Below are 24,695 nucleotides of genomic sequence, written 5' to 3' on the forward strand. Positions count from 1 at the left end.
CAGTTAAAAGCAACAGATAAACAATTGAAAAGTTAACTCAAATGAATGAACAGAGGATTAAAAATTCTAGCACCGACTAATCAGAGCTAAGGTACTTGTTAAATCTTTGACTAATAATGGATAAACTGTCGAAAGCACAGCTTCAATGAGCCAACAGTACAAAAAAACAAATCTCACAGAGAAAATCCCATTCCATGTTCAGAGAATAGCAGGGGAAATACATGAAGGGGTGAATTCAACCAACAGAACCATAGGAAAGTAGAGACTACACACAAATGCTAACAATGTGTACAAAACTAAAATGCACCAATGTCAACAACTTTTTCTCTAAAGAAGTTTTATTAAGAGAAATACAAAAAAGTTTGACGTTTAAAAACATTTCCTATTGTTAAATGGTTAAGAAACATAATTCTGTGTCTTAAGTTTAAATGACACATTATTTGCATAGAAAGCAAAAGAAAAGGACAGTAATACAGATAGTTTCACTGATACAGAAAAGGTCAGTCTGTTGCTCACAGAAGGCTGGAGGGTGTTCACACACACACTGTTGGATAGTGTAGTTTCTGTTATCTGAACAGGCGACAGCTCAAACAATACACAACAAAACAAAACAAATAAAACACATTAAACAACATTGAATGAGCACATATGGACACATTAGTTATTTAAGTAACTTGACTGAACAGTTTCATTAGTTTTCAGTCTTTAGTTCCTAGTTTGGCACAGACACCAGAATTAAGCAGCTCTTGATGATAAATAAAAAATATCAACAACATGGCCTTTAATACAACAATAAATCTGGCAATTCTTTATTGTTATGGAGCATCATCATTATTATTATCATTGTCATTATTATTGCTATTCCTTGTATTAGTTGCTTTCTGACTGAAAAGCAAAGAAAAAGAGAAAATAGTGTTGCCAACAAAACAAGGTTAGAAAACAAAGGTTCTAATTCAACATAATTAAGGTCAAAATTCTAACACGAAACCTGAAAGGAGCATCTTTCTTCTTGTCATAGATAATTCAGCTCATTCATAGACACACTCATTTTTGACTGTGGTAACATTTACAGCTTGCATAGTCAGACTGAAGCACTGAAGGCACTAAAAGTCTGAAACCCTTAAGAGGTCAAATTGATGGGGAACAGATCAACTCTTAATCTAACAGCAGACATAACACATTAAATTTTACTTTCTAATAAACTATAAACATAGCCTTAACCTGCTTTTAAGATTCAGTATCAGGGATATGGTAGCATATGAAGCTTAGACTCAAACCAAAAGCACAATTTGCAGGCATAATTTTGTAAACATATTAGCATGATAGAAGTACCATTCTTACAGCTCTGCCGACTATAATTTAAATCAAATGCTAAATAACTGTTATATAATTCATAATTATCTCACATTCAGCTTTTTGATTTTGCCAAGTCCATCCCATCATCTTATACAAACAAAGTGGGACAATCACACTGATGTGCATGGTGAACAGAGCTGTTAGCTCTTGAACAGCTGATGGATGGATGTTCAGAAGAGGAAAAAGAGTAGAAAACCGTGTTGTGATTATTGTTGGTATACAGGTAAAGATGATCCTTGATACCTGGACTCCTTATGAATCATCCAATGGCAGAAGGGAGGGATGGTTTTAAAGGAAGACCAGGTATGTTTGTGAATGTGTGGTTCCCTTCTGCGCATACTCTTTCACTCATCTGCTTGCATCTTCATCTGTGCCTGCATCTGAGCGATCATCTCCTGCATGCGTCTCAACTACAGAGAGAAGAAAAAAATAAGCACAATAACAAGCATCAATGTATTTCAACTTCATTCATAAATCAAAAGGAAAAGAAAATTGTTGAAAAAAATCAACAATTAAATTTATTTTTTTTTCTTTGTATTGCTTCATGTAGTGTTTCTTGCTAGCCAAAAAGAAATAAACTGACTTTTTTCAAGCAACAAATCACAGTTCAGTGATCTCTGCTTTATTTAAATCTATTGATCAGATTCCTCTAAGGAGAAAAATCGTCTGCATGTAAGTACAGTGATTCAGGTTCCTGGTAGCTTTGAGAGAGCATTAATCAGAGTTTAAATCATATTTAACAACAACATTCAAAGAAAAATGAAAAAAATTGGCAAGTCATGAATTTCTGTCCCTGCTGTATTATTTTAAATAAAATGAATAGAGGCATAATAACATATAATATGTTTGTTTTAAATAGCAGGGCGGAGGAAAGGTGCTTAAGAATGAATGAAGCATAAATTAATAGCATAATATGAATAAGTAATGGTCAAAATATAAATGAGTGTTGATAGGTAGCTAACAATGGGCCCATGAATAATTTAAGGATGTCATTAGCAAAGATAATGAGGATGTGAAGCTTTAAATTTATGTGGCCATAGCAATTCTGTCTGTCTACTTTTTTGGGTGTATGTCGCCATCTGGTGGCTTAGTGCAGAACTTGACATTGCTCATACTAAAAGATAAGGAGTGGCCAACCAGTCAGAGACCAAGAGCCACAAAAATTACCAAGGTACAAGAGCCACATCGCACACGTGGTCTTACAAACTCATAAAATGACATAAAATGAAAATCAATCCACTTCCAATTTTCAAAGAGATATTTATTGTGTTTGTGTGTTTAAATTTGTATTTTGAGCCATGTCAAGGATTAATTTCTGTTTTTACTGCAACTATTTATTGATCTATCTAGACAGCTATGAGCACATGAGTTATTGAGTAACTGAAAGGAGCACATGTAGAGAGGGGAAACTGGAACTTACGTATCAATCTCATCACCCAAGTATTGATCAATACTGATCCCAACATTGGCATCAATATATAAATATTTTAAATTGATCGGCACACCACTACTCATAACAATATCTACATATATATTTTTATGAACGGATTGAAGAGCCACATACCGAAAGGTGAAGAGCCACATGCGGCTTCAGAGCCGAAGGTTGGCCACCCCATTATAGATGCTTTCTTATCGAAACTATAGAAGAAACTTTTGTGTAACAGGGTATTCACGGCTAGAAAAATAAAGAACAGTACTGCTTTATTTAAAGTTTCTTTAATCCTTTAAAGGATTCACAAATTATTTTATTAACCTAAATACTGCTCTGATAGAATTTTCATCCAGTGTTCAGGATCATGATGACAGATGTTTTCCTGAGGCAGGACATCATTCGGAAGTTCAGTTGTTTTAACAAATAAACACAAGTAAGATTCTCTCCCTTTTCTTTGATAATCATTAGGCTCACAGAAGTAAATAAGTATCATTTTTAACCCACACAAATGTTTATTTTGAGAACTGTAGTCTTCATATCTGTTGATCTATTATCAATTCATCTATTACCACTGGAGAGAAATTTTTCAGCTCATCGGCTGTGCATTTAAACTTTTTTTGTACTTTCACTGAATTCACTGAGAGTACTGTCAGAGTTACTTCTCCATGTCTTTCTAATTATAAACAACAATACAGGAACACTTCTGAGACATAATGCTCCTTCCTCTGAAGGTCAAGACCTGCAAAGTAATGTCCTGGTACAGTCTGGGAACAGTTTTACCTCAGTTATTGCGATGTTCCTCCCACTTAAAGCCCTGACAGCATGTGAATAAACTGTCTCTGTTGCTTTGTTTTGTTTGGTCCCTTATACTACTGGGGTCATTCCCACCATAAAACTGGGCCAGGACATCCAGGCAGGAAGTGATGTCATATCCTACTCGGGCACATTGTTTACAAATGGGCTCTGATTGCACCCTGCCCACACACATTGATGCACTGCAACACCAGTACAAATAGACCAATCAAGAGCCATCAGGAAACAGATTATACATGCATGTATATTTTGCTTTGCATAGAGTTGTTTGGTTACCTTTTTATCTCACAGTGAAGTTAGATTACCAAGGACATGGACCAGTCATTATCAAACCAGCTCTGACATACTAAAGTGAGATGTAGTCATAAGTTTTCTTACCTCAGCCTCTTTCTGTAGCAGGATCTGGTCCTTATCAACCACATCCTCATCCACAGCCCTGCGGAGTAAAAAAAACACATTTATTATGTAGCCGCATTGACAGAAAGCTGCTCATCTGCTGATGAAGTGATGTGTCTCACCTGCCCGCTTTCTTCAGCCTCTCTGAGCGGAAGTTTTCATAGTGCAGATCCTGAGTCACCTCCTGGAGATCCTGCATGTGGGTCCTGCGAAACACAAACATGCAATTCTTTTATCACCCACTGGGAGGCAGTATTGCTCTGCTGTGACCCTCAGAATTGGTGCCTTTAATGTCCAGCTTTATGAGGAAGAAGTTCAGTAAAGGTTTTAGAATCTTTCATTCCAAATAAGACCACAACAAAATAAATTTTATTGCTCAGGAGACTCACACAAGCATAGTGCGAAGTTTGAGGAAGTCATTGTGCTCAGGGTTCTCCACTTCAACAACTCCCCAAGGGTAGAGACGACCACGAATCTTCTTCCCTTTAACCTCAATCAGCTGGTTGGAGCCAATCACAGCAAAGGGGATGCTTGCCTGGAAAAGAAAGATAAAGGTTAATGGGTCTCCAGAGAGAAATGCAACTATTGGGCAGTGTGCAAAAAATAATCATATCTAAAATGAATTCAAAGGTATTACTTATTTTACCTGGAACTCTCTGACATGGTTTCTAATAGTCGACATTAGCTGTGTATCTCTCTCTTACTCTCACCTTTAGGACTCTAGTCTGCTCCTTAAACTCCTCGTCCTCATCAGAGTCAGCGTCAGGTAGCTGATAGATTCTGATCCCTTGCTCTGCAATCTCATCCAGGATCTGTGAGGGAGAAACAAGAGAAGAGTGGGGTGAGTCAGCAGGATATTGACCTCATCATGACCTCCTAAAATGTCCCTCTGCACAGGGAAAACTCAACTCGTGAACTCTGCAGAGGTGTCACTGCAGACACTATCAGGAGGCCTGTGTGGTGTCCCATTATTAGAGCTCAAACAATCCAGAAAATGATTAAAAAAACATATATCACCAATCAGATAATAATTCAACCTGCAGACAGAGACGTTTAAAATAAGTTTTCATTAACTTAAAAAAAGGGACCAGCTGCAGCTGTGACCCATAAGCAGAAAGTGAAAAAGCGTTGAGACTAATAGGAGGGTGTGAGTCAGTACCTGTTGTTGCGGCAACACATTTAATTAAAGCCCCCTGTGGAGGAAAAGAGGGCTGAGACAGGAAAGGGTAGACAGGTGAAATATAATAATGGGGTGAGTATGAACATGCGCATGTGTGTTTAAGTTAGAAAGAGTCAAAAACAACGTGTTCACCCTCCTGTACTCCTGTGACGACCGGTGAAGAAACAAGTTAAAACAAAGGAGCTTTCTTCTCTGCTACCTCTGGGACAGATGTCAGTATTTATTATTCTAAACATCAAAGTTGCATTTTACTTTTGTTTTCCCGGTACAGTATTCTTAAAGTCACAATGTGGTCTTATGTAATGAAGCCAAAAAATGTCAAGGGTTGTTTTCCTGACTTTTTGGAGACTTTCATGTACCGTAGTGTATAAAAGGACAGTGGTCAGTCAGCCAGGAGCCTGGGAAGTGAGCGCAGGTTTTCCTACAGAGCGCAGCTTCTGTTTGAGCCGTTGTTATGGCTGTCGCTTGTTTTCTCAGTGAGCTGTGTGCGCAGTGTGAGTGAGATAGTGTGTGTACGAGGGGGAGAGTCGGGTATTGTTGTGGGGTAGATCTAAAAACAAACAGGCTTTGCAGGACTCAGAGGAGAGCGTGACACAGGACCAGAGCCTCTTTTTTTCCTTCATTCACTCAAACACACACGATGTACAGACCGGTCGAACATCGAGGCTGAATAAACATCACTCTTTGCCGTTGGGACGGGGCATAGAGAATTTTGGGAAACTGTGCACTCGGTGGGAAAATAAACATGAATGACACAATGGCAGGAAAAAAATGAAACAAACATCATACAAGCAGATAAGATTGATAGAATTTTCATTTAAAAAATGCTGCAAACAAGAATAACCGAACAAAATGAACATTTTTCAACTAGAGCACAGAACGACCAATGAAGAAGACACATTTTATGGACAAGAAATAGCCAAAAACCATATCTGGTCATCAGAAAAACATGAATCCGTTATCTGCTATCATCTGTTTCCAGACCTTGCTAAGCCCGAAGCTGCAAAATGGCTGTTTACCTGAATTATTCTGTTCGGTAACGTGTGCTTAGTACAGCCTGACACCTATAATCAAGACTTCTCTGGGATCATCATGTCAAGATCACCGCCTGCTCCAAATCCCTGTTGTCTGCTGCTGATTTACTGTACACAATGAGGGCCTTAATCCCTAATGTTACACCAGTCTCTCCTCACCTACTTCTCCCAGTCCTGTATTTTTGTTGGCAGTGGGAGCCATTTTGACTTTATGACCATCCTGTTCAGCTGTAATACACCCCCCACTCTCCAACCTTCCATGTGCTGTTGTGGGTCTACTCAATGTTGTAATGGCTGCAGACAAACAATACTGTAGAAGCCTGACTTTGTATTAATTGGAAAAGGAAGCCTGAGATTTATCGCCCATGATTCTGGCTCATGTTGTTGTTGGAGCATTGTTTGTAGGAATACTTCATCACGTTGGGAACTTAAGATAAGTGTAAGGGTGGAGGGTGAAACTGTCCAATGAGAAAATGGGCTATGTATCTGATAAAGTGCAGGTGAATCATGCTGGTCATGTACTTCCAATCCAGAGTCACCCAGTTCTAGGAATAGCACTATTAAATATAACGTAGTGGTGAAGTGCAGCCCAAAATAAGCAAACCCGCAGGCCTATACATAGACATAATTACACAGGGTGAAGTCACAGGAGGCATGGCTAAGCAGTTTTCCTGCAATTGCGCAGCATGTTTAACCAAGACCTCCAATCATCATCCGACAGGGTTCAAACCGATCATTACAGGGATCAACCATCATAGCGTCAACCTGCAGAGAGAATAATATTTTTACAATTTGTTCATTCACACAAGAAAAGCCACAGAGAAAATAAGAATGAGTCAAACACCTGCTCAACAAAGAGGAATTAAAAACACAAAAGAAAACCAACAGAAGAAAGAAACAACAGAGGTGGCGGCGGTGAAGACTGATGCCAACATTCAACAGGTGACCACAGGAACGAGCATACATCATGACTAAGTTTGGGTCCATGACGACCAGAGCTCAGCCTCCTCTACCCTGGCATGGTGTTTATGTTTATCAAACTAAAAGTCTTGCAGAGAACAATACTTGGAAGCCGAAAAATGCACCAGAGCATTCTTAGGAAATCAACAACACAGAGAGAGAAAACACATGAAACAAAGCAATCAAGCTGCATCTCAATGCTGATCAACCCCTACTGAGGGAAAAGTAAGGATGGTGAACTCAGGGGGACCAGAGCGACAACGCTTTTATGTAATGTTTATGTAACCTCACAGCTGCCTGCCAGCCACTGCAGCCCGGCCATGGGAATGAAACGGTGCATCATTGCCATTAGAGGCAGCAGATCTGATCAGCTTTGAGTTGCTTTTAAACCTTGTTTCATACTGAGAAAACACCTTGAGGGACAGAGGCCCTCTTTTTCCAAGACTGCAGAGTTTATTAAAGGAAAACCCTGGCCCTGGTGACCGTTTAATCTGTTTTAAAGGGTATTCTCTGTTTCTTATGAGGTTCTTTTAAGTCTTACTGTGTTTTTGTGAGTGTTGAAAATACAACCGCTTACTTGGCACAACCTAATTCTAATTAATTAACCCAGAAATCCCTGCTCAATGAAATTTGAGAAATCTGCATGAAAGGGGTTTATCATTATAAAAATGAGAAACCTGACAGGGTGAGTCAGATGACCAGGTCTCCTGCGGTTGTCTGGATTGCAGACTGCATTGCTCGTCTCTTCCCTATGTTTGAGGCCCAGTAGCCTCTTGGGCTGCTCTCATGCCTGTGAACACGCATGGTCCTGACTTCCAGACACTGTATTCACCCCTGCTTATCAAATAAACTGTTATCACAAACAACCTTCTATACTTACAATGTTCTTGGGATATTCACAGACTAACCTAGCAGATGTGATAAATCACTTTTTTAAAATAAACAATAAAGGTAAGGTATGAAACACTCCAGCGTGAAAAAGTCAATGGTTTATGACCTTATTTTTATTTTTCATCAAGCTGATCAAAAACTAACAGTTCTGCTGTGGACTCTACCAACCTGAGGAATTTGATTGTACCTGTGCATGATGGGCTAAAACACCTGAACTTAATATTTGCTTCTCACATTTTAGGTTGATTGTTTCTTCTTTTTTTTTTAACTGCTATCCTGAAATTTCTTTTTGCCAATTTATTGGTGGCAAATGCACATTTTATGATCTAGCTCTTGCTATTAACTCTCTGTGCAGCACATCAGATTCATGCTTTGTTGTGAACTAGGTTAAACTGCATCGTCCCTATTAAATAATTAAATTCAAATTTAAAACATTTAAAGTCTCATTTAAAACTATCCTGTTGGAGCTAAAGCATCTGGTGATTCTCTGTGACCTGTCGGAGCAAACTTAAAAAAAAAAAAGAAGCAACTCCAGCTCTGACAGAATTCAGCTCTTCTGCCAAAGACAGTAAAATGTAAAATATGAGCTTGGATTAGACAGACTCTGTCCACATAAAATACGCACCCAACCCATTTTTTATTGATAAGACTGAAAAATGTGACAGTACCAGCATCTCCAGCATTAAATCTTAAGGTCTGAGTGGTAGAAAGCCTTTAAACTTTCAGGTGCATAATGACTATAAATTCAAGAGGAGAGCTGCTTCGCCATGTCCCGCCAACAAAAACATCATCTATTCACTAATCAAAAACTTGAAGAGCAGTCAGTTCAGGAGGTATCAATGTGGCTGCCAAGTAAATCTCTGAACAAATGTAAATATTTACACCAAGGGAAAATCACAGAGCGTCCCTGTGATTTATATTTTGGACAACACTTTTTGCACACTGCAACGACTAGATCAAAAGACAAACAACCTGAGTCTAATAGCTTGGAAAGAAAAACAAATCTCCAGCCAGAATGTGACCAGTATTCATTAGTTTCCAAACTTAATTTGCTAACCTTAAGACACATGAGAACAAATGCTGCTCTCATTCCAGGAAACGCCTTTCAACTGACCGGCTCTCTCCTGCCTGCAGGGAGTCTGAGGGGCTGAGGGAGCCCCAACAATACCTGATCCAGGGGGGTCGAGGGGATTTAGGCCTCATACCAGTCTCTCACACACATGCGCACACACACAAACTTGAACACATCACTTTGTGGAACGGTACAATCTGGCACCAGGAGAAAGACAAAAAGGTAACCAGTGTGAAGAGCGAAGCTCCAGGAGGCAGGTGGATCACCAGACCATCCACAGAGTAAATCCCTCTGACTGTCAGATATCAAAAAGTGCCCACAAAACACAGATTCCTTCATGTAGAGGTACTGAGAAAACAATTCCTTACTGTTAAGGGGATTAAAGACACTTGCAAGCGTGCAGACACACATTCCAGATAAATTCAGTCAGAGCCGGAGGCTGAGTGGACAGTCCGAACTGAACCAGAACAGCTGGGTCTGCTCTGTTAGGAGGTACCGGAGGAAAGTACAAAAGAGGCTGACAATGCCACGGCAACGTACAAGCATCATATGAGTTATGGTGATCTACACACATGTACGTACAAAAACACACACATGCACACACACACACACTCCCATTGTCTGGGGTAAGAATTAGTATAGTAAAGACCACCCACCTCTCCCCCTGATCAAAGAGCCTGGGGAGAACAATCAGGCTTTTCATGTAATCTAGTATCTGAACGAGATTAAGAAGGTGACAGAGTGAGTTTAGGATTTCAGCCACACATCAGATTCTGCGACTCGGTCTGGAAATCAAAAGAGGTCTCAACCGCAAACTCAGACAGTAAAACGTGACTCATTAGCTGCACCGCAAAGTCCGGAAACCATCTTTTCAGGTTGGCCCTCAACAAGGAAACCTGCTGTTTTCACACCAGGGTCTGCTTGTTCTCTCCTGACTTGAGAACGGATGGTTGTGTGAAATAGAGCAGCTCGCTTTATGAGGAAAAACACATATTTATTGTTTTAAAATCTGCAGAGACGTGAAACATACCATAGCACAATGAACGCCAGAGGGCAGATAAATAAATATATCCGCATGTTTGAAACACTGGCAGGAAAGGACGGGCCAAAAGCCGACCAGGGGGTCATACACTTACACAAAAACACACACCGACTTACACACAGAAGCATGAAGTAAGACTGAGGTAATTATCCCTTAACCTTTACCTACGGGCACACAGACATGCAAAAAGAAACTGCAGCAGAGTTATGCTTTGTTTATTGGTCGCTGAAAAGTACCTTAGAGCTTTTCAAACTTGTGAATCAGACTAACCTTCAGTGTTCAAACTGTTACACGCTCTGATTATGCCATTCAACAAAACCTAGTGACAAAATTGACCGCTACAAACACTCCAGTACTGTTTATGGCTCCCGGTGGGGCTGTAGAGCTGGTGCACATTACGGGACTTTCATGAAGCGGCTGCAAGAGGACAAGGGGTCAGACAATGAGGGGAAAAACTGTGACAAGTGCCTTTGCATGGGGTGAAATATAGCAGCTGAGGAGACAAACAGAAAAGAGGGGGGAGCTGAGGAAGATGAAGGACGAGAGATGTTGGGTGAAGACAGGGAGACAGTAGGGAGTGGAGGGCGCAAAAGAAGTCTGGACTATTGTCTGCTGCTTGTGCGGGAACAGAGGAGGAGCCGGGTTCTCTGGCAATCTTTGACCCCTGGCTCATGAGAAAAGCTTCCAGAAGTAATGAAGATGATTTGGGATGACTGTGAAAAGAGAGCCTCCAGTTGGCTTTTTGAAAATATCAGCATTTTCTGAATAAGTTACTGCAACCGTGTTACGACTTATTCCTAAAAGTTTTAAAATCAATGTTTTTGAGGCGTTTCACACCGTTTTATTTGCTTTACATTATAAACTTAATCATAAAGCATGGTAGGGACAATGCTCAATTTTAAACCCCTCAAGGAAGATTGCAGTGCATTCCATCAGACTCTCCATTCCACATTAAAGCAAGGAGGTTATAAAATGTCAATTAAAGCTCTTGTGTTAGCTCTTGTCCAGCAGATGACTTCTCGCATTTCTGGACTTCCCTCGTACGCTTAACTAACAAAACATCAAAACAAAGCAGCCTTTGGTTGAAACTGCATCGTGACCAATGGTGAAAAAAAAAAAAATCAAGCCCAAAAATAAAAGATGTTCAGTTTACATTACATAAGACAAAGACAGCAAGAAATCCTCATCATCAAAAGCCAAACTGATCTTAAATGGTCGTGTAGCTTGATGCTCTGAGTTGAATAAACCGTAGTTGTTCTAAAAACAAAAAGTAAAGCATGTAAAAACTCCTGCTCAGATAAAAGAGGGCATCTTTCCTTCCTTTGATTCACCAGGATCCAGTCTGAACCAGCTTTGTGCCGTCATCTATGTTCAAACAGAAAACAACCAGCAAAGCATTTTAAGACTAAATCCCTGCACAGGATATGACTGTAAGGTCCCAGACTGAGAGGATCAGTCCCTCAATATACCCTCCTCAGGGCAACTTATGAGCTTCAGACCACAGCGACCCCGGTGAAGGAAATTGGCATTAGAGCAAATTAAAAAAGAAGGACACAAAGACGCAGAGGAAGAAAGTGAGAGGCAGCTGAGTGAGGCACTGCCAGGAGAGGAAGGAGAGTGTAAAGAGGAGAGCAGAACAGTGAGGATGAAAGCTAAACGGTGGGAGGTTTGTTCACTTTGTCCGTGAGCCTGAGCCACACAGGGCAGCAGGTTGTGTCTTGTCAGTGGAACAGGTTTCACACGTTTCAGGAAACTTATATTGTTCTGTACAAGCTGTTTCCTTCTAATAACTGGAGAAAGACCTGAACGAGCCTAGAGAGAGAACGGGAAGGTCTCATTTCTGACAGACAAACGGCTCCAACGGTGAGAAAGTGCCCTACATAAAAACAAACTAATAAATTCTGTGGGAGGTGCGCTGGAGGTTATCAATCATTCTCCAGAGCTCGGTTTCCTGGCAGGTTCTTGGCTGCAGGCGGTCCAACCTCAAAGGAAGGCATGGTGCCCTGCAACAATGTACAGAACCCTATGGCAGGAATCAGGCATGTATACCTAAGAGCCACTTCAACTAATCTGATCCAACCAACAAATACTCCGGCCAGATATCTTTGTTCTCCTGAGAGACACTTGGAGAGATGAATGAGCATTACTATGACGTTCATCGGTCACAATGACTACGTTTACATGCTCTTGAGATGCTAAAGCACTGTGGTAAACAGAAGGGCAAGAAATTCAAGACCACATTTTCTATAAGATCAAACAGCCCATGTTTTTTGTGGAACCAATGATTTAAATACTGTTGAATATCATGTTAATGTCATGTGACGGACGGTACAAAGCTGCCAGACTTTCTATAGTCAGAAAATTTAGAGTGTTGCAGTGTCAGCTGGAGCTTTGACTTGTTACTCTTTGGACGAACAATCTTAACTGAGTTGTTACATGTATTGCTCCAACGCCTGCCAAGACCATAACCATTTTTATTTGATGCAATATCCTGAGAGTCCTGAGAAGTCAGGGCCACAGTCTATTTAATATTGACTAATGCTGTGTACATTCACAGCTCATCATCCTTTTTTTAAAAAAAAGTACTGAAGATCAAAGTTTTGGATGCCTAAACTGTGACTAAACAAGAGATAATACGCTCTCCTTTGGGACACGGGATGCTGTTTTCAAATGTGGGGCACATGGCTCAATTAAGATTTTGTTTTCTGATTGTAATGGATTTCCTAAACCCTCCTATACAGAAAAACTAAAGTAGAACCTCTTTTATGGCTAATCTCTGAATAAAAGGCAGATTTCAGATATTTCAAAATCAAACTTATTCCTTTTTCCCTTTTGCCTTATTGTGTGTGCGTGTGTGTGCCCCTCTGTGTGAGTTTGTACAGCTAATTGCTCCTGACTACAGTGGGAAATATCTGTTAAGGGAACACTTAACAGAGCATGTGAACAAACTCTTTTGGGCAGATAGTGATAGTCCAGCAAAGAGGTCAGATCAAAGTGATTGTGCTGCAGAATTTCCGCTGCCCTACTTTTTTCAGTTAGAGATGTCAAACTGTGAACTGGATGGAAAGCAAAACAAGGGTTTTAAGATGAGTTATGTCGACGCTCCAATCAAGACAGCTGACCTTCTATGTGCTGCCAGCTGGATTTGAGAGGCAACAAGCTGGAGGGGGTTTCTGTAGTTTGGGGCGGGGGGGCAGTGGTGGCAGGAAACACGGTTTTGTTCACGTTAAGAGCCAAGGGAAGGGCACAATACAAAACAACCGTAAAAAGCACAATTAAACTGGTAGGTCTCTTAAGGACAATGCAGAGGAAGAATTTCACCTCTGACGCCGGGACAATGTATAGATTTGTGACAATGCAGAAACTGCAGTTACTTTTTTATCCTCATGCTGTCAATGTAAAATCCGGTTCTCTTAAGCAATTTAGAACAAAAATAGTACCTGTCTTTCTAAGATGCTACATCAGCAGTTTGAAGAAACCTGTCAAAGCCTTGAACAAAAGAGCCAAGAAAACAGAGCTGAGTTGGACTCCACCAGCCTGACGCCTCGCCAGACCACCGGCTCCGAGACCTGAATGGGAGGGTGGTGGGAGGTCTTGGCATGCTCGGGCAGGTGGGGACACTGAGGCTGACTTCAATTAAGAAACTGGGTGAAGTGTCCTGAGCTGGAAAAACTAATTAGCAACACAGTCACCACCGTTTCTGGAATAAATCTGCAACTAATGATTAGTTTCCATCAACTAATTAATATTTCTTTGTTGGTAAAAATACAAAATGCCTGTCATGTTACCAACGACAATGTGGAAATCACACATAAATTGCTGCATCTGATCAAGCACTGAAACTCAAAGTCAGTTTATTATCAACATATGAGGCAAAAAATGCAGAAATAAACTCAAAATGGAACTCAAATAAACTCAAAAGCTTTTCTTAAATTTCTGAGCAGCTGTGTCGAGCACCTGATTGTACAAGAAACTCTACTTTTTTGCTTATGGGAGTGTTCAAAATATTGGAAAAGGGTTGCCAAATATTCATCTCAGATAATTGGAAGTAACACACTGGGGTTATTTCCCCCTGGACTTTTAATAGCAGTGAAGCAAACACATGTGATGATCTTTTGACTTCTTCATGCCAGGGGAATGATTGTATAATGCTAGAAAAATGCAGAAGCATCACAACTTCCAAGTATGAAAAGGGGAGTTTTCCACTTGTCCCAGCTTAAGATGTTAACAATAAAATTAAAAGGTAAAAGAAAGGAGTTTGTTGATGAGGAGACATCAACTTGTTAATGCCCTTTTTTAGAAAATAAAAGAAGTTTTGCCATCTAAAAGGAAAATGTATGCATACTATGGGTATTGTTGCAGAATGGATTGTGTGGTTTGAAATTTTTGTTTTTATGTGTGGCTGTGTAAAGGAGTTAACATGTTTATCACTGCAGTAAAATTTTGAATAAGTGGGTGAAATCTCATATCAAAACATTGAATAAATACTCATGGAGTGTTTGTGAATCAGAAAGAAGAAAGTCAGGGATAAACACACTTTATCTTGCATGAGGGAGGTTATCAGGTGAACGTGTTGCAGTGGTTTTAGGGTGTGTGGTATTACACTTCTGTATCTTTCCTTCGCTGGGCAGCAGGAAGCCTAGGAGCGTGCAGCCCGGCAGATACTTGGGCTCCTTCCAACAGGAAGTATCTGAGACAGTTTGAAACTGGATGAGATGTGCCGCCTCTATATTATATACAACACTCTTTTCCTCTTGTTGTACCTCCTCCTACTGTTTCCGCTCCTCTGTCGTCTTTCCTTTCTTGAAAAAACAATCTGGCTGAGTTATCAAAAAGACACACTGCTACTGTATAGGTGTTTGCATGCAGGCTTTCCCACTGGTACAGATCAATGCCAGATGCACCAAAGAGCCAATAATGAGATTTAATCCACTATATCTAACGTTTGATGTTCTTTTTTCTAATAGTTTAACCACACCAGCTTTAGATGGGATATAAAAACACAACACACCTAGAAATTCCACTGCATCCTGACATGTGTAAGACATTCCAGCCTTTACAAACCTGATACAAATGATAGCATCTGAGGCAGGTTTGCCATCATTTTTTGGGGGATGTGACTTTTGTTTTATAAAACTCTATTTGTGTGTGAGTGAAGTCACAAACCCACCCTTCTCTTCAGGCGATCCCTCTCTCTCAGCGTCAGTGTGTCAGCCTTGGCAATGACTGGGACGATGTTAACTTTACTGTGGATGGCCTTCATGAACTCCACATCCAGAGGCTTCAGACTAGGAATGATAGATTGTATCAAAGAAAAACAGAAAACATAAAGACAGGGTACAAAATGATAGCTGACACAGAGGAAGAGACAATCTTATAATAAAATAAAGGGGGACAAGAGACAAATACAGTCATAACACGGGATAATGTGAAGTTAAATGACATTGTAGCAGTTGAAGACAGAGCAAAAGTCTCTCAATGCTACGCATTTTCAAATACAGATAGGAATGGGCGGTGCTTTATTTACTGTTAAATGTTAAATCTATATTAAAAAGGTAGTTCTACCTTCTCTATATTACATGCGAGTTGGAAGGTGGTGCAGCTTCGTCTCATCATTAGGTAAATCTTAATTTGGGCACCAGTTTAACCAAGTAATGCACCTTAAGTATGCTCTTTCCTCTGCCCCAACCTCAATAAATAAAGGGATAAAACCCCCAAAATACAGCAAAAAAAAAAATCACTAAAATCAGGTGTGAATGATTTAAATCTCTAGCACTAATCCTATCTAGGGCACTACTAACTTTAACACAACAGGTAGAGGTAAAGATCAACTCCAGCTAGCGGTTAGAGTTTTAAGTTAGTTTGAACATACCCGTGTCCAAAGGGAGATATGAAGTAGAAGCAGCAGTGCACCCTGTTGTCCACGATGTGTCTTCTGTTCAGCCCACTCTCATCGTGAAGGTATCTCTCAAACTGATTGTCAATGTACTGGATGATGGTCTTGAAACTGAAATCAAAGAGAGAAACAGCCGGAAGTCTCTTACTACACTTTAAAAAATAATTTTCACCATCACGAAAACAACTTTAGCCTCAAGGAAGGGAAACACACATATCATTTTGAAGGCAAGCCGAGGATCTTCTGTGAGTCTAATATGATGTTGTACTCCTCCATGACTCAGTAGTGTCTTCATTAATTGATTTTTTCTTACTGTTTAAAATTTAGTAGCTCAATTTTTGCAATAAATTTATTTCAGTTTAAGAGGTTTGTGATCTTCGATGACCTGAGATACCCTTCACACTCTACTGGATAAACTCCTCAAACAGATGGTTGAAGACAAACAGCACAATATGAAAACTAATGTCTTCTAAATCATCTGTATTTGAACACCTGCATTCTGTGCGTGTCAAAACCTGCATCAATTGTGTAAAAATCTACCGCTTAACAAATCTCTGTTCATTTATAAAAGCTACAATCCCCTGTTTGTGCCCTTTTGACTAATCTATTTAATTTCTTTTCGCCTATTTACTTTTAATCATTGGTAGAATTTGTGTCAATGAGTCTACAAATAAAGCAATGTGTGAACAATCATCCAGAACAAAAACAGGGGCAACACACTGACACACGGATGTCATGCAGGCAAATACACACACTCAAACAATCTTTTCTAAAAAGTTTAGAGAAATCTGGACAGGGAATGCAGAGGGAGTAGAGGTAGGAAATAGGGAGTTTGGGTAGAGACTTGAAAAAGGGAGTGTCTGAGGACAGGAGGGAAGGATGAGTGAGCATGCTGGACAGGAAACCTGTCCCAAGTTGTTATCACTCCCTGCTCCTACACGCCTCATTAACACACCAGTCTTGGCTGTTGATGGCGTCGCCATATCCAGGGGTGTCGACTACAGTGAGGCGAAGCTTCACTCCCCTTTCCTCGATCTCCACAGTTGATGCCTCAATCTGCACCGTCCTCTCAATCTTCTCTGTGAAAGTGGGACCACAAGGATAAATGAGGGGTGGCATTTAAAGAAAAGACCTCAGAAACTTATTTCATATCATGAATTTGTAAATTCTTTTCTTAAAACATACTTTAACAGGGATAATGATACCAGTTTTTAAAGAAATAAGTTGAACTTTTCTATGTTAAAAACATTTCTGACATCACACTTCTGCACAATCTGACCAATGGGGGAGTAACTGCATAACAAGCCAGAACAAGTCCTAAACTAAGTCAAGTCATAAGGAGGGCAGGGTCATATTTTGAGACTAAGGCATTCCCAACATTCCTCTTTAAATAATACTCTGCAGGGGAGACATAGCTGCAGACATTTCTCCATTATTACAGTGTGCGTATTTGTGTACGTGGATGCATGTGAGCGTGAGGGGTTGCGTGAACTGAGGAAAATACCTGCAGCACCAGGGATGTAGCGTTCAGGGTAGAGATCAGTGAGGAACAGGCTGTTAATAAGTGTAGATTTGCCCAAACCGGACTCTCCTGTGAATCAAAGAAGATGGGAAACACAACTCAGTGTTTTAAAATTTTATCTTGTCAAACTTGTTTCAATTAATCTTAATTCAACGCTAATGTTCATTTCACAACACACTCCAGCTTCTGTAGTTAATACTGTCATCCCTACCCTTAATGTCAATCTTGTAGTGCTGATATGCTACCTGTTGACTTAAACTGCCTGGAATATCAAAATCAGTCTATCATTATTGATTTTAAAGCTTGGTTCTTCCTGTTTAAAGGAAGTTTTTCTTTGTACCTGTAACCTGATAAATCCTGTGAAGTGCTCTACTCATGATGGATAAAAACAAGATTACACTGTACAATGAGACTTGATCTTATCCTGCCCTTACATTGGCTCCTTGTTAATTATTTAACATAAAGTTTAGTCAAGAACTTTAAAAATTCTAGTGATCACTCACCTACAACCATGAGGGTGAATTCAAACCCTTTTTTCACTGATTTTCTGTGCACCTGGTTTGGGAGGTTGGCAAAACCTACATAACCTGTAGCATCTGGGAACTGTTGAGCAGAAAAGACATACACAATGATCAACAGGTTTAAGCACTGTAGCTAGGAAGGATGTAATAAATGAGTTACTGCAATGTTTATGTACATTTTTTCACAAAGAAAAACTACTTTGTGTGACATTTTCATCCTTTATAAAGTACATGTGTGATGCAAAAGTGAGTCAATAAGAGTGAGATTGATGATAAATTTCAACAGCCAATAAAGCCCAGCGACAAAACACTTGCATTTATACAGGATATCCTTTCTGGATGCCTGTGTGAGCGTGTGTGCTGGAGATTAAAAGTACCACGGCTCGTAATGACTTAATGACACTACAACGCTCCGAAACCTCCCTCCATACCCTGCCCGAGCTCCACATAGGAGCCATAATGGGGGGAAATTTCTGCCTGTTACTCACCTTCCCTTTCTCTCCGGATTGAGACATCGCTTCTGTTTAGTGAAGACAGAAGAGCGTGCTGTTGGGACAAAATTTCAGAATTTAAAAACAGATAAGAGTCACGTATATGCATTATTTTCTTTTTTAAAGATGCAAACCACTTCCTTAGTTCACATTGATTAGATAATGTATGTTCTCGAACCTCCTAGCCACGCTGCTGTTTCAGATAGACAAATCTGGAGCGCCCCCCGACAGATTTGGTGCTGTTGTGACAAAATTACGCTGTTTCACCATAATTGTACAGAAATGTTACAAAACTCACTGAATGCCAGAGCGCGGGTATAGCCTAACGGTGTAGGTTGTGCACCCCACAAGCCCATTCAGGGTTTGAAGCCAACCTGCTGCACCTTTCCCACATATCACTTCCCACTCTCATTGTGTTTGCTGCTCTATCTACTAGAGGTAGACCGATATATCGGCCGGCTGATATTTGGACATTTGTCTCTATCGGCCATCGGCCGTATTTTCTTTTAAAAAGACGATTTTTGATCCGTTGTATAAAATGACGCAATTTTTGATCAGGCACAAAAAAGATGAGCACCTCAAACTTGTGGAACCACTAGGATACATTACATACTTTTGCTCAAATTATATTAATAAGTTTAAATTTCTTTTTTGACATTTTAAGAATAGTGTGAATGTTTACTACTGCTTGTTACATTGTGTGTTTACTCAGACAAAATATTTCATTGTTTTGAAAGCTGAATAAATGTTCAGAGGACTGGACACGACTTGTTGTAATAGAATTCTTTTAGTTGCTCAGAAATTGCTGCATTTCACAAAAATGTGATAAATATATATTTATTTAACAATCAGCCTGAAAATCAAATTGGAAAAATCGGTTATGCATATCGGCATCGGCTGCCCAAATTTGGAAAGCATCGGCATCGGCCCCCAAAAAACCCATATCAGTCGACCTCTACTATCTACTATCATGTCCTCTCGAAATGAAGGCATAAAAAGCCAGAAAAAAAGCTAGAAAAGCACTCAGAGAGCGCAGCCAAGCATATTGTGATTGTCACGCAACACTTTAGTCCTACTTTAATGTTATACTTCCTTTCAGCAGACTGTCTGCGACAATTTGGTGTTAGTTGCAGGTCTGTACGATAATTTGTTACCGAGCAGTGTTGAAAATTATGACCCACATCATATTTCATATTCCGGTTCTTAGTATCCAGAATCTTGCCAGGATGTGGATTGTACTTTGACATCTGTCAGAAATTATCGTGACCTTGTCTTTTATTGTTTTGCAAAGCAATCCACCCAACGGCCCTATCTCACAATGATAAAGAATCCTTTTAAAAAGTCCTAGATCCAGACTGTGATCCAGGAATCACCTCCAAAATTTAATCAGTTCTTCTTTATCCCATTTTGAACATTTCCTGAAAATTTTATCTGATTTGTTTGTTACTTTTTGAGTTATGTTGTTCACAGACAAAAAGACAAACTCTCCCAAAAACATAACCTCCTGGCAGAGGTAATAACTTTGAAAAATGAGCTGTATAGATTTTACTGAAAATAAACAAAGAACACAGATACTGGCAGAGCAAGTTGTACTGCAGGACTCTACACAATGAATACCAGCTGACGTCAGAGCGACGTGACAACCACAACGTTCTTTCACATTATCACATAGAAGAAGATTAAGAACTCTGAGCAAACGGCTTGTTCCCAGACTCCCTCTAAACTGTTGCTGTCCTACGCTCTCCGTGCTCCTGCACCACTCTATGACCCTAAGCAGACGACAGAGCAACAAGCCCCCCTGATAAATTAGCCATGTAATGACTGAGCAGGAAGAACAGGCTCCATTTTATCACCGACACAGTAGCCTTTGACAGGTGGAGTGTGATAAGCATTGGAAAGAGGCTGGCAGCCGTGTGCTGCCAAAAAGAGATGCACTCTGGTTATGTAATGTCAAAGGTGGCATGGGAACCTCGAATGACCGCTGTCTTCTGGCATGTGACCAGCATACATTTGTGGACACTTGGGCAACTGCTGTTAGATGTACTGGATGGTGGAGGGGCTCTGTGTAGTTACACATAAATGTGGGCAGAGATCTCTCACACTGATGGGGTGGTTTCACGAAGCCCACAGTGAGAACAATGGCTGTTTATCCTTCTGGTTCCTGAAGCTTTTCCTATACAGCGCAGCTCAGCTGAGGCAGGACGGGGAACACGTGCCCCAGTCCTGAACACACTCAGGACCCACCACAGGCCAGGACGGCAATTGGGAACCAGAAACTTGGGGTCAAAAAGAGCTGGCTTAAGGATGTAAAAGGGGACGGAAGTTTAAGCAGACCAGATATCAGTCTGAGTCTGGGCTAAAGCAATGAGCATCTTGAGCTTTGGATTGCATTTATCGCAAAAAAACAAGATTATGAATGTAAAAATAAATATATTAGAAATATATTTATATAATATATTTTCTATCATTAAGAAAATCATAATCAGATAAAAAAATAAAGTCATAAAAAGCCAAAAAAAAAATGTTTCTAGGCCTACTCTTAGGCTTAATCTTATGCTTACTCTTAACCTGTTATCACTAAAGATCTAAAAATTCATTTTCATGCAGGGAACATGAATGCCTCCACTAATTATGACTGCAGCCCATAATTACAGTCAATAGTCCAGACCTTTTTCTTGCACAGTGAACAAGTCCTGCTTGGAGCAAAGTAATGAACTAATGAACCGACCAGCGCTGCCAACACTATCATGGCTTAATTATTTCTTAAACTTTCAGCCATGAAAAACACAATAGAGTAAATAACAAACGAGCTTTTTTTCTTGGTAAACCTTGAATTTAATTAATACTGTGGCCCACACAGGAGTCTGCATATGTATCACACATACACCCACCACAAGTGTTATTCCCCAACAGGCACTGTGGGAATCAGCAGCACATTAATTAAACCGTTCAAAGATTGTAGTTGTAATATCACAAAGACAACACTACAGGACAGACAGGCAGGAGGCACACTTCAATAATGCTCCATTAATAATGGCCATTTAATCGGCCGGGCTGCTGAGCTGCTTACACACACGTACACACAGCTATCAACAAGCCAGACATGGGGGCGATTAAACAGTAAGGGCCAAAAGGGAAAAATGCCACCTTAGTTAAGCCAAAGTTGTTGGCATGTAATGCATTTACAGTTGATTTATTATCTGGACTGACGCCATGAAGGAGCAGGAGCTGCTGGAACTATTCACCTTCCTGACAGGCAGTGATGAGGGTCCACACACGGGCACTCCATGGAGAAAAGGCTTTCTGCTCTTATTAGAAACACTGATTTTGACACGATGGAGGTATGCTGAACTCAGTGGCACAACAACAAAAATGGTAATTCACTGGCAACTGATCACAGCAACATGAAGCCCAGAGTTTCAGGGCATGACAAAGTGATGTTTGGCTCACATAAAAACACACACTACAACAAAAAGGGAGAAGAGGGATTTGACAGCAATTAAGAGGCCCCTAAGGGCCAGAAGTACTGGTGGTGGGTAACAGTAATAAAGATATAATAGTGGTTTTTAAGCCGTGGTTTGAGAAACACTTAATGATATGAGCTCAGGGGGAGGAAAGAAAGCCACAATAGGCGGAATGAAAGAGCCTTTTAACCATGAGGAAACCAGCAGGTTTGTTTATAACACACACTCTGAGTTTAAAGCACAGGATGGAGCATTTATGATGATGGGGACAGGGTAGGAAATGACTAAAAACAAGTGGGAGTCATACAGCAGCAGAATAATATCCAAAGATTGTCTTATTTGGACAGCTGCTGTTAGTGTGACGAAGAAAGATGACCGATTACGAAACTAAGGCTGTGGGTTCAGTTAAAGGTGCATGGTACTTTTGCCATGACTGTTTCAGAGAACTTAAGTTCGTGTAGTGAATGGTCATATATGAAAAGAGTTTTAAAAATGTGGCAGTTGACAATTTTTTGTGTGATTTAGTACTCTTATTTCTTTTATACTCGGATAAACTTAATGTATTCCAAAAATAATTTAACCGGTAATCCCATGCCACAAGAAATTGAAAGACTGAACCTTGAAAAAAAGAATGTTATTACTCAGAATGAAAAAACAGACATTACAATTACTTCATATCATTCCATCTAAAGCCAGTTTCCCCAGTAAAATGTAGGTGTAATCTGTAGCCCAAGTCCATTTTTAGCTTATTTACAGCTAAAGATGTAATATATGGTGGTTTTCCTGTCAATATGAATAATCTGATACCTGTAAGGATGGACTGGTGTTTCCTGCTGTGTTATTTCGACATGAAACTCCTGACACAACACTTCAAGTCCACTTGGTTCTGTCAAGATTTGTTTTTCTATTCACACCCCAGTACCAAACAATAGGAAACACCCTTTGTAGTTTATAGTTTCAGACAGATGTCTCCCTGACTGCTCACTCGTGCGTTAGTGTTTATGAGATTAGGTCGCAGTAAGGGGAAAGGTCAGGGAGCGGTGAAGGTGCTGGATCAGAGTCCTGAGACGTCTTTCATTACTAAGAGGTGTTGTCGTCCTGCAAGTGAACAGATCTGCGTCCGGCTTGGTGAAAATCAGAGTTGCTTATGAAATAAAGAGCAGCTGTCGGCTAAAGATTACACCTTAGACAGCCTGCCATCCAACGTATCCTTAGTGATCACAGCTTGGTAAGAAAGGAGGGGAAATATGCACGTTTTCACCGAGCCAAAAACACAAGAAATGATGGATGGTAATTATTCAATAGTGGCTCAATGCCACATTTCAGACTGAGGCATAATGACAAAATGTTATTGTGAAGTTGTCTAAACAGAAAATTTATTTTTGTTCGATGTGCTTTACAATCAAAGGTCAAGGATTCATTGGATGTTAGAAAGTGGTTTCACAGTCTAGGAATGTAACACTGGAGGGATTCATGGAACATTTGAGGAATTCAAGGCTTTGAACCTTATGTCTACAGATTTTATATGGTTCTGATTTATCTCTGTAAATCCTTTGAAGTGTGGGAAGTTCCCCTGCTTTATCAAGCCTGAACAAAGACAGTGAGGTCAAATGAGTTTTAGGTACCAAGGTGAACTATTCATTTATCTCTAAAAATATAAAAAATACATTAAGATTGAAATTGTTTATCAGGACAGCTTGGTAGAAATTATTAAAAGGCGATATATAAAAACTCTTCAGTTATTGCCCGGGGAATTTGAAACGTGTAGGCCTGTCTATTACATTTTGGTGTCCACCACACCCAGTCTGAGACACTGGCTGAGTTTAGCAAACATCCACTGGGACAATGACATTATGTTTAGTCTTTGAGCGCAGATCCGTTTCAATACGTAGCTCTTTCAACTTTAAAAACAAATTCAACAATTCAAATGTAGGGTAAATTGAACACCGAGACTTTGTTAGCGTCAACGTTACATGTCAAACTTCAGCCTGCAACAGTTGTTACCGCGACTGGTGTCATGTTGCCAGCTTCTTTTTAACTAACTCCACTGTTTCTTCTTGAGATTTGTCCGTCTCAATAAAATAGTCTGTAATATAAACAAAATCCCTCAAAAAGCACTACGGGGTTTCTTACCTGAGAATAACTTTGAAATATTGTAAGTCAACAGGAGATTTCTGCCTCTTGCTGCTGTCCCAACCCAGGAAGGGAAACCCGGAAACTGTTCCAGTAAGTCCGCCCTCGTCCCGAGAGCCTTTCATTACTAACGGTTATATTTGCTACGCAACTGACGCCATTATGGCTCCAGTGTCCCGACAGCTGTGCCTTGGGAATACGTCCGTCGTCAGAGCCAACATGGCTGCCTGAGTGTTACAGTCTCTCTGACAACTTTAACTGTTGTTTTGTTTAGCACCGCTGAAGTTCATTGAAAATGTTTAATGTGCAGATAAATTATTAAGCCTAATAGAATATCGAAGACTATAACGACAACACAACAATACATTAATTTTTTACAAAAAGTCGGACAATATTGATGAGAAAGTGTTACAAACCAATAAAACAAACTTCGTATCTAGCCTATCTGATTTTTTTCCCCGTAGAAATATAGTTTGGCTTCCATTCGTCTCG

The 24,695-nt window shown here is 40.1% G+C and overlaps 1 protein-coding gene across 1 annotated transcript; it reads right to left on the bottom strand.

Annotated features, from left to right (window-relative positions):
- Positions 1 to 1,679: 1,679 nt before the first annotated feature.
- Positions 1,680 to 24,301, bottom strand: LOC141790457 (septin-2). The gene is made up of 12 exons (XM_074670339.1): positions 24,204 to 24,301; positions 18,604 to 18,661; positions 18,098 to 18,197; positions 17,577 to 17,663; positions 17,028 to 17,151; positions 16,049 to 16,183; positions 15,347 to 15,464; positions 4,708 to 4,809; positions 4,387 to 4,532; positions 4,120 to 4,203; positions 3,980 to 4,037; positions 1,680 to 1,766 (listed from the first exon to the last, which is right to left on the bottom strand). Exons 2-12 carry the CDS (start codon positions 18,628 to 18,630, stop codon positions 1,701 to 1,703), a joined length of 1,047 nt encoding a protein of 348 aa, XP_074526440.1. The 5' UTR covers positions 18,631 to 18,661; positions 24,204 to 24,301; the 3' UTR covers positions 1,680 to 1,700.
- Between the last annotated feature and the right edge of the window lie 394 nt (positions 24,302 to 24,695).

The sequence above is a fragment of the Halichoeres trimaculatus genome, unplaced genomic scaffold, assembly GCF_033239565.1.
Source record: "Halichoeres trimaculatus isolate MK-OKI-2021-1 unplaced genomic scaffold, fHalTri1.1 fHalTri1_scaffold_5, whole genome shotgun sequence".
Classification (NCBI taxonomy): domain Eukaryota; kingdom Metazoa; phylum Chordata; class Actinopteri; order Labriformes; family Labridae; genus Halichoeres; species Halichoeres trimaculatus.